This window comes from Nansenia antarctica (assembly GCF_963989245.1).
Source record: "Nansenia antarctica genome assembly, chromosome: 4".
Classification (NCBI taxonomy): domain Eukaryota; kingdom Metazoa; phylum Chordata; class Actinopteri; order Argentiniformes; family Microstomatidae; genus Nansenia; species Nansenia antarctica.
The window spans coordinates 12,774,074-12,789,632 of record NC_137689.1 but is presented as its reverse complement, the minus strand read 5'-3'; the positions used below and the strand labels follow the sequence as shown (position 1 = coordinate 12,789,632).

The window sequence follows — 15,559 nt, the reverse complement described above, 5'->3', positions numbered from 1 at the left end:
CTGGGGAAGACAGGCCTATTGCAATACTGTGATTCGAAAATCATGAATGAAGAGGGAGATTACAACAATAAAGATGCAATAGAAATGTCATGACTAAGAAGACTGCTTTAGAAATAATATAAACATGGGGACATTAATTTAAGCCAAGAAATTGATTATTCAAACTATTAAAGAGAGAGAGAGAGAGATGTATTCACTTCACTTCACTTCACAGTGTCAGTGCTGCTTCTTGGTTGATTGAATGTGATCCTCTTGAGCAGAAGGTAAGCATCCGCACACCACAGGCCTACAGCAATGAAGCCCACTATCTGGAGAAAGGGGAAATACAATTGCATATGAATACCTTGGTACAGCTTAAATGTACAGGGGCCACACAATGTCTGTATTCAATTATGAATGCTTATGTTGTTATTATGCTTATATTGCAAATGTAGGATTACAGTACAGATGTATAACTGTAGAGAATGTTAGTTAAGATATTTATGATGAATATGATATCGTTGTTTACATCACAGGGCAGTTAACTGCTTTACAAGAGGATGGGCAGGTGAGGACCACACCCATATATTAGCCTTTGGGTGTAGCCTTCCCCTATGCAATAATTAGGAAACCAGTTCTCTACGGCCCCCCAATTTAAAACTTCAAGGGGCGGTTTACCAGACCCAGAGGAAGCCCACTCCTGGCCTGGATGGATAGCACCTTAATTGAACAAGTGATTTAGTCCAGGCATATGCTTAACCTGGGTCTTGGAAAACCTAGAAGAAATGTAATGTCTCTCACCCCTCCACCCAGGGTTCCTTTCACTGTGTAAGTGGTCACAGCTATCATACTCAGGACGAGAATGAAGGCTGCTGCAACCAGTGAGTTGAACACATCCTGGTGAGAACACAAGAATGTTGCTTAGAAAGCATTACTGCAATGTTGCTGTAAATGTAGTAAGTTGAAAGTCCTGACATTTTCACAGCAGTAAATCAATGTTGTAAGAAAATGTAAGAGAAAATTGCTGTGTTGTGTTATATCAGGTTTCTTACAATGAGAGGCCAGAAGATCAGAGTTAGCTTCTTGTTCAGCTTCAGCATGTAAAGTAGAACCAGAGCAAGTGTGATCACAAACTCCATGCATGTAGCCGCTATGTATCTGGGCCTGGATGCTACGGCAAAACATATAAGCGCTACAAACATGGTCACCTGAAACAGAAAGAAGTATTATCATGTGATAATGTATTACACTTTTAATGATTGTCTTCACAGCTATTGTTGTCAACATTCATCCACATTTAGGAATAGCATACACATGCAAAAAAAGTTCTTTACAATGCTGGTCCAGTTCTTAAGTCTTGTGTTTTCATTACTGTAAATAGCATCCAGAGAGTAGTATATTAATCTTCATTCAATCTGTCAATGTAACAGTAGGCTTTTCTAGCTAATAAATTCAACTCGGTTGTCTGTTAGATATGTGTTCAGCAAAGTAATCAGTTGATACAGGCATGCTCCTTTACATTTATATTTAGATAGATTAGATAGTAAGTGAATTAAGAAAGTAAGAAAGACATTATAGGAAAAAAATCTATGCAAGACCAGGTGCCATTGGCAGTCACAATGCTAGAGGAAGGAAGGATTCGTTTTTAGTAGTTTTTTTATTAATAGTAGAGGAACTGTACAGAGGGGTAGTTGGGGGGTGAAGAGGTCTTTAGGAGGGACAGTCAGGATATAGCCTGAAGAGATGGGTCTTCAGTCTACCACGGAAGATAGATACTCTGCAACTCCTCTCATTCCCCATCTCTGAATGAGTGTAACGTTTCTTTTATTGGACTACACACAGCGTAATATGAGCCAGGTATTGCTATGTTCATATGGAAAGCATAATGTGGGTTTCCTTATGTCTTGCATGGTCCATTGTCAACATTCACTCTATCGACTACAGAGAGCAGTATTCAATCTACAGTTTTTTTCTGTTACAGGAACTAACGACATCTGATCTGTTTTGCTACTTCTGCTTTCATATCACCATTGTGTTGTTGCCAACAGTTTTAGTAAATCATGTACATTGATAATTTAGTCAATATAATTGCCTGGATAATGTTTTTGTGCAATGAACAAATATCTCCTGCTATTTGTTTAAAGGTTACACCAGCTGTTACACTGGTTGAATCTCTGATGAAGGGGATTTACCCAATTTGTTTGTCAAATGATAAGAAAATATGTCTCACCGTCTCTGCTAGTTTCAGGACACCCCTCAATGATCTGAGAAAAGCAGTATCAACCTCCATGGCATGAGTGGGTTTGCTTGTTTTGGAGTCATCTTCTGTCATGATGTTACAGTACTTCAAAAGAACTAGCTCTCCTTCCTCGTCAAGCAATTTCCCTTCAGTAGAAGGAAATGACATAGTTTCTCAGAATACTATATGCAGTGTTTTCTCACCTTTCACACATAAACTTTGTACTCACTACCAATGTTCTCTCTTCTTCTCATACTGGCATACCCCTAAACCAATTAGGAATTTATTGAAACTACAACTTGAAATTAGAATATAATAATAAATTTTGAATATAATAATAAGGCTTCAGTAGGAGTATATCATTTGAAGATTTCAAGCTGCAGAAGGTTTAGAAATGCAAGATTGGTATGGATTTCAATGATCTCGGACACTGTCATCAGTACCTAGAATTCCTGTATTTCATATAGACCCAACTAAAAAGCCTGCATAGGTCTGGAAAAAAACTCTTGTGGACAGACAAGACATGTATTATCATGTAGCAGAGTGATTGCAAGAGGAAAGTTTGGAGAAAAGGGGAAATACAAAAAGATTGACTGCATACCACCTTATCTGTGAAACATGGTGTAGTATAGCTGCCACACGAATTGGCTAACTTCTCTTAATTGATTATGCAACTTTGATGGCAGCAACAAGATGTATTCTGAAATATACAGAAAACCGTGTCTGCTCTGAGAGTAAGACAATGACCCAAAACATACTGCCATAGCAACTAGGGACCAAAAATTGGGGGGCAAATAGTGGACATTTCAGATAAAAATCCAATTGAATATGCATTTAATTTCCTGCTGATCATTTTAGGCAAAAAATACCTCAAAACAAACAACTGGAGAGGGCTACATTACAGGCCTGGCTGAGCATCACAAGAGAAGATACCCAGCATGTGGTGGGGTCAATGGGTTGTAGACTTCAGGCGGTTATTGCACACAAAGGATTGTCGACCAAACAAACACAAGTGCTTAATTTTAACTTTATATCAATCTGTCCTATTGCTTTTGGCAGCCTACTTTTTTGGGACTTAATATACAAACTTAGTATAAAAAGTGTTGTAATTTCTGAATGGTGAAACCAACATCTAATACCAGCACTCTAGTTCCCTGGGCAGATTCACCTTTTGCAGTGTGAAGAAAATCAGGATTACCCCTATAATAATAATATAATATTATACATATATATATATAATTATATAATATATAATAATATTATAATATAAGGTTTGGAAGACAGATGTAAAAAAAAAAAAAAAAAAAAAAAAAAAAAAGAGAGGAGGGAACCGATTTCCGACAACACGGAACTAGAAAGTCACGTGACAGAATTCGGGCTAGCAGCTAGATAGCCGAGTGTGGTGGTGTGTACGCAACTCGTGTACTCCAAGGGAATAATGCGAAATGTCCCTGACCTGTATTTGCATTAACACATTTCAGAGAGCTGCAACACGAATATCCTCTCATCCGGCTGTCTGCTCAGCGCGAGTACTGACAGCAGCTCACTGCAGAAGATTGGCTGGTGAACGCGTTGGCCAGGCGCGAGCCCAGAGCAGCAACACACAGCCCACTTCAAGTAGGTGAAAATATATATAATATAGGTTACCATTCATTCAGTAGGCCACTAACAGCACAGAAGAAACGTCATGTTACAAGTGAAATAATATTCGGCAACAGTTGCAACTAATGTATCATGGTGCCTGAGATTAAGCAGTTTAAACATCTCCATCGGATTGTCTTCTCTACCAGCCAATCACAGTCGACCAACCACGTGACCATTACAATGATGTCATCACGCAAATTGGCTCCATGTCCAGTCTTGTCACTTGACTTTTAGTGTTAAGTTATTTTACACCCATGCCATAAACCCTGACATCCCTTTCCACAGCGCACATAACAACACTGTCCTTTTGACTTCATAGCACACTGACTGAAGCGGAGACCAAGAAGTCAGGTTGTCTCATAATGTTGTCTTCCTTCCAAGGCAAGCTGGTGCGGAATGGGGAAGAGAAGAAGCCAGTGGTTTGTATTTATATAACAATAATAATAATAATAATAATAACTTTATTTGTTTAGCGCTTTTCCTGCAAACGTTGCAGCTCAAAGTGCTTTAATCATTCTATAATCTTAATTTAATTATTTTGTAACTTAATTGCAATATTAAAAGGATGGGTTTTTATAATCTTCATTTAATTAGTTAGTCATTAAAAGGCAATATTAAAAAGATGGGTTTTTAGTCTTGACTTGAACATATTTGCTGTGGTTGCATCCCTAATGTAAACTGGCAGTGCATTCCACAATTTGGGTGCATAAAATGAGAATGCAGCCTCACCAAATCTCTTCTTTTGTACAGAAAACCAGCGACAGTAGATATGATTTATGTTTTTGGCATTTAGCAGACGCCTTATTCCAAACCGACTTACAATCGATACATTTGACTAAGCAAGTAAATAATCAATTCACTAGTTGTAGCAGGAAGAGTACTCCAGCTCAGGCCATGGGGCCATTGGCAGTCGTCGTGCTAGAAGTAGAAAGATTTTTTAATATTTATTAAAAATAAAATTATTACTATATGATCTATTCATGAATATATGTCACTTGAGCCATTGATTCTCTTTCTCTTATAGATCTGCATAGAAGGTAATATCGCCAGTGGGAAGACAACATGCCTAGAATACTTCAGCAAAACCAGCGACATTGAGGTAACACAATGTTACGATTGTTGGGGTTAAATTGAATTGCTATTGTGTCCATTTGTGTTAATTTAATCTTTTTGAGTTGTCAGGTGCTGACTGAGCCAATTTCCAAATGGAGGAATGTTCGTGGACACAATCCACTGGTGCGTGGACCTCACAAAGATACTTATTTATTTTCCTAAATGACTATTGTATGCAGATTATTGATCTCCTCCCATCCTACAGGGTTTGATGTACCAGGACCCTACTCGATGGGGCATCACATTACAGACGTATGTCCAACTAACCATGCTGGACCGTCACCTGTCAACAATAGTAAGTACACCAAATATTTGTGAATCTAGTAGTGAGTCTCCCAAACACTCAAAGATCACCTTATGTCATAAACAAAAAAACTTTTCTAAAAATGTATTTATAACATATAAATTATTATATATATTTATTATAAAAAACACAGAGGCACTCTTGCCAGTTTGTATTAAAAAGCCATTATTTCTAGATGGGCTAATTTCTTGAAAAGAATAAGCGAGACAAACAAAGATTGTAGTCGACACTAGTTTTATCACCATAAGTTTATTGTAGGCTATGGATTAGGTTAATGGAGACTTACTACAGATAAAGATGCACTGGTGCATCTCTTCAGGCTGCATCTTCACTGTCCCTCCTAAATACCTCCTCCTCCCCACTTCCCCCAGTACAGTTTCTCTACAAAAAAAAGAGAAAGAAAGAAGGATAGATTATTCACATACTTAGACAAATGTATTTGTTGTAAGTCGCTTTGGATAAAGTCGTCAAAAATGCTAAATTCCTAAAATGTAAATGGTGTCTTGAATGGTCTTTATTTATTGTCATTGATATAGTACAGGTACCAAATAACGAAATTTGGGAGGGGGGGCTCCCCTGGTGCTAGGAAAGAAAACTAAAACAAGAAGGGAAAAGAGCTGGTTTACATAAATAAAGGCTATGTACACTGTCCACTATACTATACTATACAAATAAACACTGTGCTGTACTCTATGCTATGCTATACCTATTCTAACATTTCCTATCTCTGAACCTTATGTACCCGAGGGTTGTCATATTGCACATACCGGTAGTGTTATTGCACATTCATTTAAAGTGTCGCAGTTTGCAGGTTTGAAATGTTCACAGTTGTGTTTCAGTATTGCACTTGATTTCAATCTAGTAGCTGCCATCAAATGTCTAGATTGTCCAGGGCCTAGAACCTAGGTCTTTGCTGTATTCAGGGCCTGAATGGCCCTGGGGTAGAAGCTGAGCTTCAGTCTGTTTGTCCTTGCGAACATGGTCCTGAACCGCCTGTCCGAGGGCAGCCGAGCAAAGTGTTCGTTCCCAGGGTGGGATCCCAGGGTGGGATGGGTCTTATCACTATTTCACACAGCTCACATGTTTAATCCATGGTGGTCTCTCTTTCTCACAGTGTATGTAGTTGTACAAATACATTACACAATAATCATGGTCTGTTCTGTGCTCCTCAGTCAGCCCCTCTAAGAATGATGGAAAGGTCTATCTACAGTGCCAAGTACATCTTTGTGGAGAATCTTCACAGAAGGTACACGCGTGTGCATTGTTTCCAGCACTGCTGTTTGTGAGACAGGTCTTTGGGTCCATTACAGTTTCTTTGAAGGACATGAGAATGTTGTGTTCTCTGCAGTGGGAAGATGCCAGAGGTGGACTATGCTGTTCTTAGTGAGTGGTTTGAGTGGATCACACATAACATTGCCATTCCTGTGGATCTCATTGGTAAGCTGTCCACAAATGTCCCTGTAGGACCTGACCAAGTACTATTTGCATAGTTAAAAATACTCTGCTACACTCTTAGAAAAAAAGGTTCCTTTTGGTTCCGTGTAGAACCCTCTGTTGGAAAAGTTTCTTCAAAAGGTTCTCCCACAGAACACTCTTTTTTTCTGAGAGTGCAGTCAGAGATAGAAAGCAACAAAAAAAGCAAGTTGACAGATTCTTAGATGTATCTTTCTGAAACGTATTGAACCTCATCAAAGATAGTTGTCATCATTATGCCTTATTGATACTGTACACTTCTACTGTCTTAGTTTATGATTGTGGACCTTCATATAGGGCTTAATCTCTTCCCTGTTGTAGTTTACCTCCAGACATCTCCTAAGACCTGCTATGAGAGGTTGAAGCAGAGATGCAGAGAGGAGGAGAAGATTATTCCATTGGTAAGAGTTGAAGAAAAATACATAATCACCACTAATGTTGTGGTTAGTTGGCTTCACCCCAAAGTTTTGTGTCCATCATCTGCCTTTGTCTACCATCCTTCTACCCCCTGTATAGGAATATTTAGAGGCGATCCATCAGCTGTACGAAGACTGGCTGATCAACCAGACGTCTTTTAAAGTTCCTGCCCCAGTACTTGTGAGTGATCAATCACTACCAAATAATGCCGCTTATCGTATTATGATATCCTGATGTCTCTTATTATAACCACTAATTGGTCATGCCAAAGAATCCTTGTTCTTCATCACTAGTTAATGGTAGAACAGTTTTCGTGATGGCAGTTTCAGAGCATATATGAAGTATCTAATTATGAATACTTGGTCTTATTTTCTTTTTACGCATCCAGGTCATTTCAGCAGACGACGACCTAGAAAAAATGCTTCACCAGTATGAGGAGAACAGAGAGAAGATTTTAGCAGCAAGAAATGTGTGAACCAACATTTACATAGTGTAACAGAAGTAGGTTACATTATTAATGAAGTACAAACTTGAATGATATTTCTTTCAAGTTTGCTGACCAAAGGAGCAATGTATTAAGTGTTATCATTTACTTATTTTGTTGACAGAATAGCAGTCTGGAATTGTACTATAAGAACAGGACCAAGAGTCATTGTGTGAACCAATAATATGCAGGTTTATTTATCCATTTTCCTAATTTTGGAATAGAAACAAACTATTCAATGAAATGCTATTGTTTTAGTAAATGTCTAAAAACAAAACAGTAACAATATACAATGTACCGGTAATTGTACAATGCAATCGAATTGTATACGGTATCCTAAACTATCCTATTAAAATCCTTTTAAGTCTACCATGCCGCACGTGATGGTGTCCCCTGCGGCATAATGTACTCTTGCTTTTCTATTGTGATCTAAAATCAGTGAGTCTTGATAACATAGTAAATGATTGTGAAGAAATTGATGTAATCTTAGATAAATGTTGAAAGAGCATCAGTCTTTTGAAAGAGGAGATTGGTGCTTCCCATATCCTCTGATAATGACAGATATAATCCCCAAAAATTTAATTAAATCATCTGTGACTGAATATTCAGACAATATTAAAGCTAAATGTGGGTATGTCCCATGTCTTTCTACTATGCTCACAGGCAATGGGAGTTCAATGACAATGAACCTCCAAGCATTAAAGGTGCAGCTTTCTAAAAGCTTCCTAATGGTTGTAATGGTTAAACAGTAGCTGTCAGGGAATGAGATGCCTTGGAGGTAATATTTCATGTTCATGACTTTTCATGTATTGTGTCTATTTTAAATAGCTTTCATTGACACAATAGTAATAGTGATGCATTTTTGGCTATATTATTCTGGTAGCTTCAAGTCACCTGAATAAGGGGGCATATGACATGATCATATAAGATTAGATTCAACTTTATTGTCATTGCAGAGTACAAAGTACTCTGTACAAAGTACAGGACAATGAAATGCAGTTTCAATAGAGATTATAATTTAATGAAGAAAACATGTGGGGGAGGGAGGCAGCTGGAAAAAAGAGGGAGTCAGTTAATTCTATAAACTTCTCAAAACTAGGAGAGTTTGTTGAATCAAGCATTTATTTTATTCAAGGGAATTAATCATAATTAAAGGTCCAGCCTGTAGTTTTGCGTGTTGATTCCTCCACTGGCCACAGTGAAAACGTGCATATGCTACATTTTATAATCGCATGTCCTTGTAAACAAACCAAACATAAAATAGACACATAAAGACACATATAAGACACATTTCGGCGACCTTGAGTGCCATGAAAGGCGCCTTATAAAATAAATGTATTATTATAAAGGCCAGTGTCCTACCCTACAGCAGATTTTAGAAAACACTTTGTTTGGACCAATAAAGCACTCTTCATGTACCGTTCTTCATCATGTGATCTCATTCCTTGATGGTTACCGATTTATCATGGCCATTAGCACAAGTTTAAAGATACAATCTACATAGTGGACCATTAACTTTACAATAAGTAAAGTTATTTCACCATGACATGACATAATCTGATTTAATTAAAAATAAACATTACAGTGTATTCAGACAATGTCTAAGATACAAGGAAAGTAAGTGCAGGATTGGCATATAATTTCAGTAACTTCAGTAAGGCATTGTCCCTAAACAACACCCCCCAACGAAATTTAAGCATGATTACCGTTTTTATAAAAAGTCAATATCACCTGATAAAAATTACAAATCAAAGATCTGAAAAATACTGAGAAGGAATTAGATTCAATTAAGACATTCTTCTAGTCACCTTCCTGAAATTAACAGCAATTTGTTTCGTACAAAGGTACCAGGTGACAGTTTTTCAGAACATTTGATCCAAATCAAAATTGTCCTGTGTATTCAGTTCCATGGTCCCTTCAGATGAAATTGGAAGATAAATCAAAGCCACATCTCTATGGTACCACATCAGCTTCAACTAAGACCATGTTTATGATCTCCTGAAATTTAGTTGAAATATAGATTTTCAGCAGTTTTTTAAAACGAAGGAAGGAACACAATCTAATAGTGGAACAGAATTGAGACAAAGCAGGATCATTCGAATCTGGATTGAATGTTCGCAAATTCTAACCCCTGATGATCCAGGTGCACCAGCATAATAGGAAGTCATTTCTTGTCATGCTCCACCATGACGTAAGTCTGTAGCAGCTCATCCTCTGGCTGCTGTGTAGGGCTCCTGTGCTGCTGCGAGCTGGGGTTCTCCATGACCTGGTTCTGCTGTTGCACACTGGGGCCCTCCATATCCTGGTTGTGCTGCTGCACACTGGGGCCCTCTACGATCTGGCTCTGGGGGCCGGCAGGGGGGTGGACAGCAGTGGGGTCCAGTACTGGAGCACATGTGTCCAGGGGACTGGCTGGGACATAGAGAGAGTGGGGTGGCTCTTTGATAGTGTCCCTCCCTTCTGCTCTTGCACAGCTGCTGCACCCTTGAATACTACAGACATGCACCAAAGAGGGGTGGCACATAATTGGCTGGCTTTTGTCCCTGGCTGTGTCTGGGTGAGATGCCACAACATGGTCATGGCAGTTGTCATGTGGCGGCACCGTCTCCTCCACAGGGTATTTCAGGTTCTCATCCACCCGGTGGTCTTGCAGCTGACCCATCCTCTCTGCTAGCTCTCTCAAATCACAGTCCTCCTCGTCAGCCTGGCTCTCAGGATCCTTTAGTTCCTCTCTGTACCTTGGACCTTCTGAAGGAGATGCTCTATGCAGCCCGCTAGTCACCTTATGGCCCTTAACCTCTGTAGGCTGGTGCTTAACGACAATGACTGCCCCTGGGAGGTTAGGTTCAAGTGCTGTGGTGTGCATGGTGATGGACTGGGTGCCACATAGATCAATGTCAGCTTTGTTGGCGGCACCACACCCCTCAGGTGTCCTCTCTTTAAAATGACGCCCACGTGCTCCAGGCTTAGGGCCCAGTGTTTTAGGACTACTGAATATTGGCTTCTGCCTTATGGCCAGGTCTGGGTAGTTCTTCTGAATCTCCAGGATAGATCGGTCGTCGTTCAAAAAGGCACTGGGTGGTCTGGTTCCTGAGGAGTGTGTTTCTGTCTTTTCGAGGGGTTGGACTTCCAAGTTGAGGGGTATCTGTGTGTCATCCGGCTGTCTGTCAGGTGTCTCAGGAGTTCCCTGGTTCTCGCCTGTCAAGTCTCCCTCATTGGTCTCCATGGGTCTAGGATCTACCAGAGAACAACCAACAGAGAGCCTCCCCTCCTCATTTTCCATTTGTGAGGTGTCAATCCCAGTGTCCATGACTGTCTCCTCCGCCCCCATTTGGCTGGGAGGTGCAATTACAGCTCTTCTCTGGAGAATCTCAAGACATTCCAGATGTGACTTTTGACTCATTGACTCCACAAGGTACTCACACTCTATACGTGCCAGGAAAAGCTCAAAGCCCATTCTCATAGCTTTGTCAGGGTCTGTGTTGTTCATTTGTCTATATTCTGTGTCTGTCTTTAGATGATATCCTATTTTTTCAAGGATACTCTTTATGGCACTCTTTGGCAGAACTGGCTGGATGCAGTAGACAAATGGCCCAGTGAAAGTCTGAGACAGAGAGGATTGTATTAATTAATCGACACAAGAACAACTTTAACATTAATTAACTGATCACATTTTCTTAAATTCATATATGGAAAAATGAAGGTAACAAACAATTTGGCTGATGATCATGATTGACATTACAATAGTAGTTTTTTTTTTTTTTTTTTTTACCTTGATGATCTTGATTTCCTTCTTCCATGGGTACAGATACAGATTCACGCAGATCATTTCTAAGACTTCTGTCGCTTTGATGAGCGCAACGAAGAAGCTGCGACAATCTTTAACGCCTAGTTTTACGCATTCAGAAGAAGTCTGGTAGAAGTCAAACATTGTAAACCTCTCGCCGGGGTCTGTCTCTGACAACAGAAAGCGTTCAGCTTTCAGTGTGACCGGTGTCTCTTTGCATAGTTTCAGGTTGCCCGTCGGACAGATCTGTTGGTAATACTTCAGATATTCGTCGAACACTTTTTGACGCGTGACAACAGGCGCGTTTTCACAGACACCACCGTCCTTCATGGTTTTGGAAAGAGAACGTTTCTTTTCGGATTGACCATAAGAACAAGGAAGTGAAACAGAAAGAGCGCTATTGAAAGACAGCAGTTTTGATGTGACAGGGAAGGCGGAAGCGGGATGACCAGAAATGTTATTACTGGATGTATGTACAGTATGCTCTATGGTACGACTCACACACAGAGACTACCATTTCGTGACGTTAGAATTATAAGGTTCTATCTCAATTTTTGGTCAAAATTTTGTTTTTTACATAATCTGATCCATTAGGTGTTTATTAATGCCTGTGTGGTGTTATTTTACAAATTTTGACATTTTTGAGTTAGTAATTAATAAAATACAAAGGTTCCATCTCACAAAACATAATGGAATGTAAAAACTTTGACGCTCAATATCTCTGAACTACCCTAAACGGAGATAGAACCTTATAATTCTAAGCTCACGACACACAGCCTACCATTTATTTTTTGACCATCCACAACTGAAGAGAAGTCTTGAAGCCGGTTAATTGGCATTGGCGCATTATGTGCGCATTTGCAGTCATGACAGGGATATATAGCTTGTGCAACTCTTTTTTGCCAATGATTATATTTATTGACAAAAAAAAGTATTATTTGTAAGCGGTATTCTTCCTTTTAGACACTAACTGCAGAGAGCGCATGACTGACTAACTGGTCTATGAAGAGAATTGCGTCATGTTATCCAACAGATGGTGCTACACTACAGGAAAGCAAATAGAGCAGCCACCTGTCGACCGGTGTAGGTACCGGATTTTCCCACCCTACCAGATTTCCCCACTTTTCCGGTTCCGGAAATCTGGTAGGGTGGGAAAATCCGGTACCTACACCTGACAGGTTATTCGAGTTCCACCGTCCTATTTTAATGACATAGGGCATAGGCCTATGTTTCATACGGTGGTAATTATGTAAGTGAAAATCAATCATCACTGTTTTAGTCAGATTGTGTGAAATATAATATAGCAGAGACATGGTCATATTATATATATTATATTTTTAGTGCAAACTGTAGGCTACTGGCTATTGGAAGTAAAAAAAATAATAATCCAAAAGCAATGTCCTCAATATGCATTCAAGTTTGCATAAACTGTTGAAAATGTTCTTCACGAGCGATTGAATTAGTCTTGCGATTCAAATACATTAAATGGTGTCATATTCTCTATAGGCATGCTCTACCCTATGCTGTGCAGTAGTCTCTCTTCTGCACATTTATCAGCTTTGCCCTATCAAGCACACATCCCTCATTCTGATCCATTCAGGGAGGTTGTTTTTCTCAGCGTCTAGGTGATTGATGCCACCTATCCCAGCAAACACAATAATTTCCGTGTCAATAAGAGACTGAGATGATTGAATGAGAGAGATGAAGAGAGAGTGCATAGGCTACACTTTCTCACTATTGAAAACAGTGTTGACAATAAGATAGATGTACAACAACTCAGAAGAGATGTTTAGGTGTTTGGATCCATTGGAGATACAGTTATCTATAGATTATGTCAGTATTGCAGTTACTATGGTGATGTGCATGACAGTGTCGTAATCTGGGAGTTGGGGGCTGTGCGTAAAGCAAGTAGCTATTATAGTATTACGACATGTGATGTTTGGTGTGTCTGAGTTGAAATGTTCTTTTCTTTGAGTTTCTTTGAGTAAAAGAACACTCTACCCGAGCCAAAGTGCCTGGACATTCGGTGCTTTATTACATGGTGTTAGAAGTGGGATTTCTTCATGTAGTGGATTATGGCAAAGTTTAACCCGCCAGGAAACTTTAGCTTTGATAAACTGATGGAATGGACTGACTGGAAAAGACGTTTTGGGAGATTCAGGATGGCGATGAAGCTCGATAAGGAATCCGGTGAAGTACAAGTCAGTTCTCTAATGTATGCCATGGGGAGTGAGACAGAAAATAGAAGAGGTCTAGAGAGAGAGGTTCATCCTACCTACACCAGAGTAGATCCTAGCCAAGCCGAGCGGAGCAACAGCGCCTAGCCTTGATGCAGCCTCAGGATTTTTCCAGATTCCCTTACACAGTGCCAGCACCAGGCTGACAACATTCATCACTCCATTTGCCAGATACTGTTTCTGGTGCTTACCGTTTGGAATAACGAGTGCCCCAGAGATATTGCAAAGGAAAATGACACTGAGACACTGCATGGCCTACAGGGGGCAGCAGTGTACATGGACGACATAATTGTGTACGGAAGGCACATGGGGGAACATAACCCTCATCTTCAGAAGGTCCTGGAGAGAGTTGAGTCTGCTGGACTTAATCAACTAGGACAAATGTGTGCTGAGGCAGAGACAGCTACACTTCCTGGGACATATGATCAACGCCTCTGGCATGCAGCCAGACCCTGCCAAAGTGGAGGCTATCCGAGAGCTCACCACACCAGAGAATCCTTGGCATGGTAAACTATCTAGGTAAATACGTGCCAAACCTGTCCACAGTGGGCCAGCCACTATACAAGCTGTTAAGGTCCAAGACAGCATGGACCTGGGGGCCAGCCCAACAGACAGCATTTGAGAGTCTTAAAGAGCTTTTGATGACATTGCCTGTGTTGACATTCTATGACGTCAACAGACCCACTGCAGTCTCAGCTGATGCCAGTAGCTATGGGATCAGTGGAGTGTTACTGCAGCTCCATGGAGAAGACAGGAAGTCAGTAGCGTATTGCTCCAGGAGATTGACTGACGCGGAAACCAGATACGCGCAGCTCGAGAAGGAGTGTTTGGTGAGTGTCTGGGAAAGTTTTAAACTAGTGACAGATCACAAACCCCTGGTCCCACTAATGAACAGCAAGGACTTGGACAATGTTCCACTATGGTACTAGAGACTTCTCATGCGGATCATGAGGTTTAAACCCAGGGCTGAGTATGCACCTGGAAAGACCCTCTTTGTGGCCCCACGTCAGGTCGTCCCTGCAAGCTCTGCCCAAGAGCAGACAGCAAGATGCTTAAAGGAGTCTCCAACAGGGGGAGCTTGGTGGCGTAACGCAGGGTTCCGGTTCGATTCCGGCCACGGACATATCCTGCATGTCATCCCCTCTCTCTCTCACCCATCCTTCCTGTCAAATCTCTACTGTCTCTATCGCAATAGCCCCACTCAGAAAAAAAGAAGAAGTCTCCAACAATCCTAAAACATCATCACAGGACCTACAGGTCTTGCCACAGTTGATGTCAAAGTACAAGCATCTACCATCAGACAGAGACTGCACAATATTTTCATGGGACGTGTGTGGAAAACCTGACTGTCAAAAAAACCCATCAGGGCAAGACTAACGTTTCCCAGAGAACACTTAGACAAACACCAGGACTTCTGTAAAAATGTGCTTAGGACAGATTAATCCAAAGTTGAATTCTTTGGACACAGTAACAGAAGACATGTTTGGCGCAAACCAAAGACCGCATTTGAGCACAAGAACATCATACTAACATAAATCATGGGGGTAGAAATGTCATGGTTTGGGGCTGCTTTGCTGCAGCAGGGCCTGACCAGCTCACCATCATAGAATCCACTATGAATTCTTTATTGTATCAGAGGGTGCTTGAGGAAAATGTGAGACCAGTTGTCCAAAAAATGTAAGCTGAAGCGGATGTGGGCTATGCAACATGAAAAAAATAACCCACCAAGGAATGGCAAGGAAAAGAAAGAAATGGAGAGTTCTGGGATGGCTAAACTCAAAGCCCGGATCTTAATCCTATTGATTCTATCCTAGTGATTTGAAACAGGCTGTGCATGCAAGACACCCCTCAAACATCACACAGCTGAAAGAATTCTGCATGG

The 15,559-nt window shown here is 40.5% G+C and overlaps 3 protein-coding genes across 5 annotated transcripts; 1 reads left to right on the top strand and 2 right to left on the bottom strand.

The window, feature by feature from the left end:
- Positions 1-203: 203 nt before the first annotated feature.
- cklf (chemokine like factor) lies at positions 204-2,269 on the bottom strand (the record flags this gene model as incomplete). The annotated part of the gene is made up of 4 exons (XM_080528883.1): positions 204-308; positions 781-876; positions 1,032-1,187; positions 2,210-2,269. The coding sequence occupies 4 exons, from the start codon at positions 2,267-2,269 to the stop codon at positions 204-206; spliced, it is 417 nt and encodes a 138-aa protein (XP_080385009.1).
- A 1,323-nt stretch (positions 2,270-3,592) lies between these two features.
- tk2 (thymidine kinase 2) lies at positions 3,593-8,085 on the top strand. 3 transcript variants are annotated; one of them, XM_080528876.1, is made up of 10 exons: positions 3,593-3,835; positions 4,244-4,281; positions 4,887-4,961; positions 5,045-5,098; positions 5,181-5,270; positions 6,452-6,525; positions 6,628-6,716; positions 7,074-7,153; positions 7,269-7,349; positions 7,558-8,085. In XM_080528876.1, exons 1-10 carry the CDS (start codon positions 3,664-3,666, stop codon positions 7,642-7,644), a joined length of 840 nt encoding a protein of 279 aa, XP_080385002.1. In that variant the 5' UTR covers positions 3,593-3,663; the 3' UTR covers positions 7,645-8,085. The 3 variants fall into 3 exon arrangements, with proteins under 3 accessions (XP_080385002.1, XP_080385001.1, XP_080385003.1); XM_080528875.1 differs by having other exon boundaries at positions 3,593-3,839; positions 4,182-4,281; XM_080528877.1 differs by having other exon boundaries at positions 3,704-3,835; positions 4,182-4,281.
- A 1,732-nt stretch (positions 8,086-9,817) lies between these two features.
- On the bottom strand, positions 9,818-11,770 carry LOC308155666 (uncharacterized protein; the record flags this gene model as incomplete). Its single annotated transcript, XM_080529040.1, has 2 exons — positions 9,818-11,257; positions 11,426-11,770. 2 exons carry the CDS (start codon positions 11,768-11,770, stop codon positions 9,818-9,820), a joined length of 1,785 nt encoding a protein of 594 aa, XP_080385166.1.
- Between the last annotated feature and the right edge of the window lie 3,789 nt (positions 11,771-15,559).

What these genes read in the sequence shown, in the direction of transcription:
- tk2 (XM_080528875.1), top strand. Translation starts at nt 3,664, where the DNA reads ATGTCCCTGACCTGTATTTGCATTAACACATTTCAGAGAGCTGCAACA. An exon ending in ACCGTCACCTGTCAACAATA is followed by an intron (nt 5,271 to 6,451) that starts GTAAGTACACCA and finishes TGTGCTCCTCAG; the next exon opens with TCAGCCCCTCTAAGAATGAT. An exon ending in AAGTTCCTGCCCCAGTACTT is followed by an intron (nt 7,350 to 7,557) that starts GTGAGTGATCAA and finishes TTACGCATCCAG; the next exon opens with GTCATTTCAGCAGACGACGA.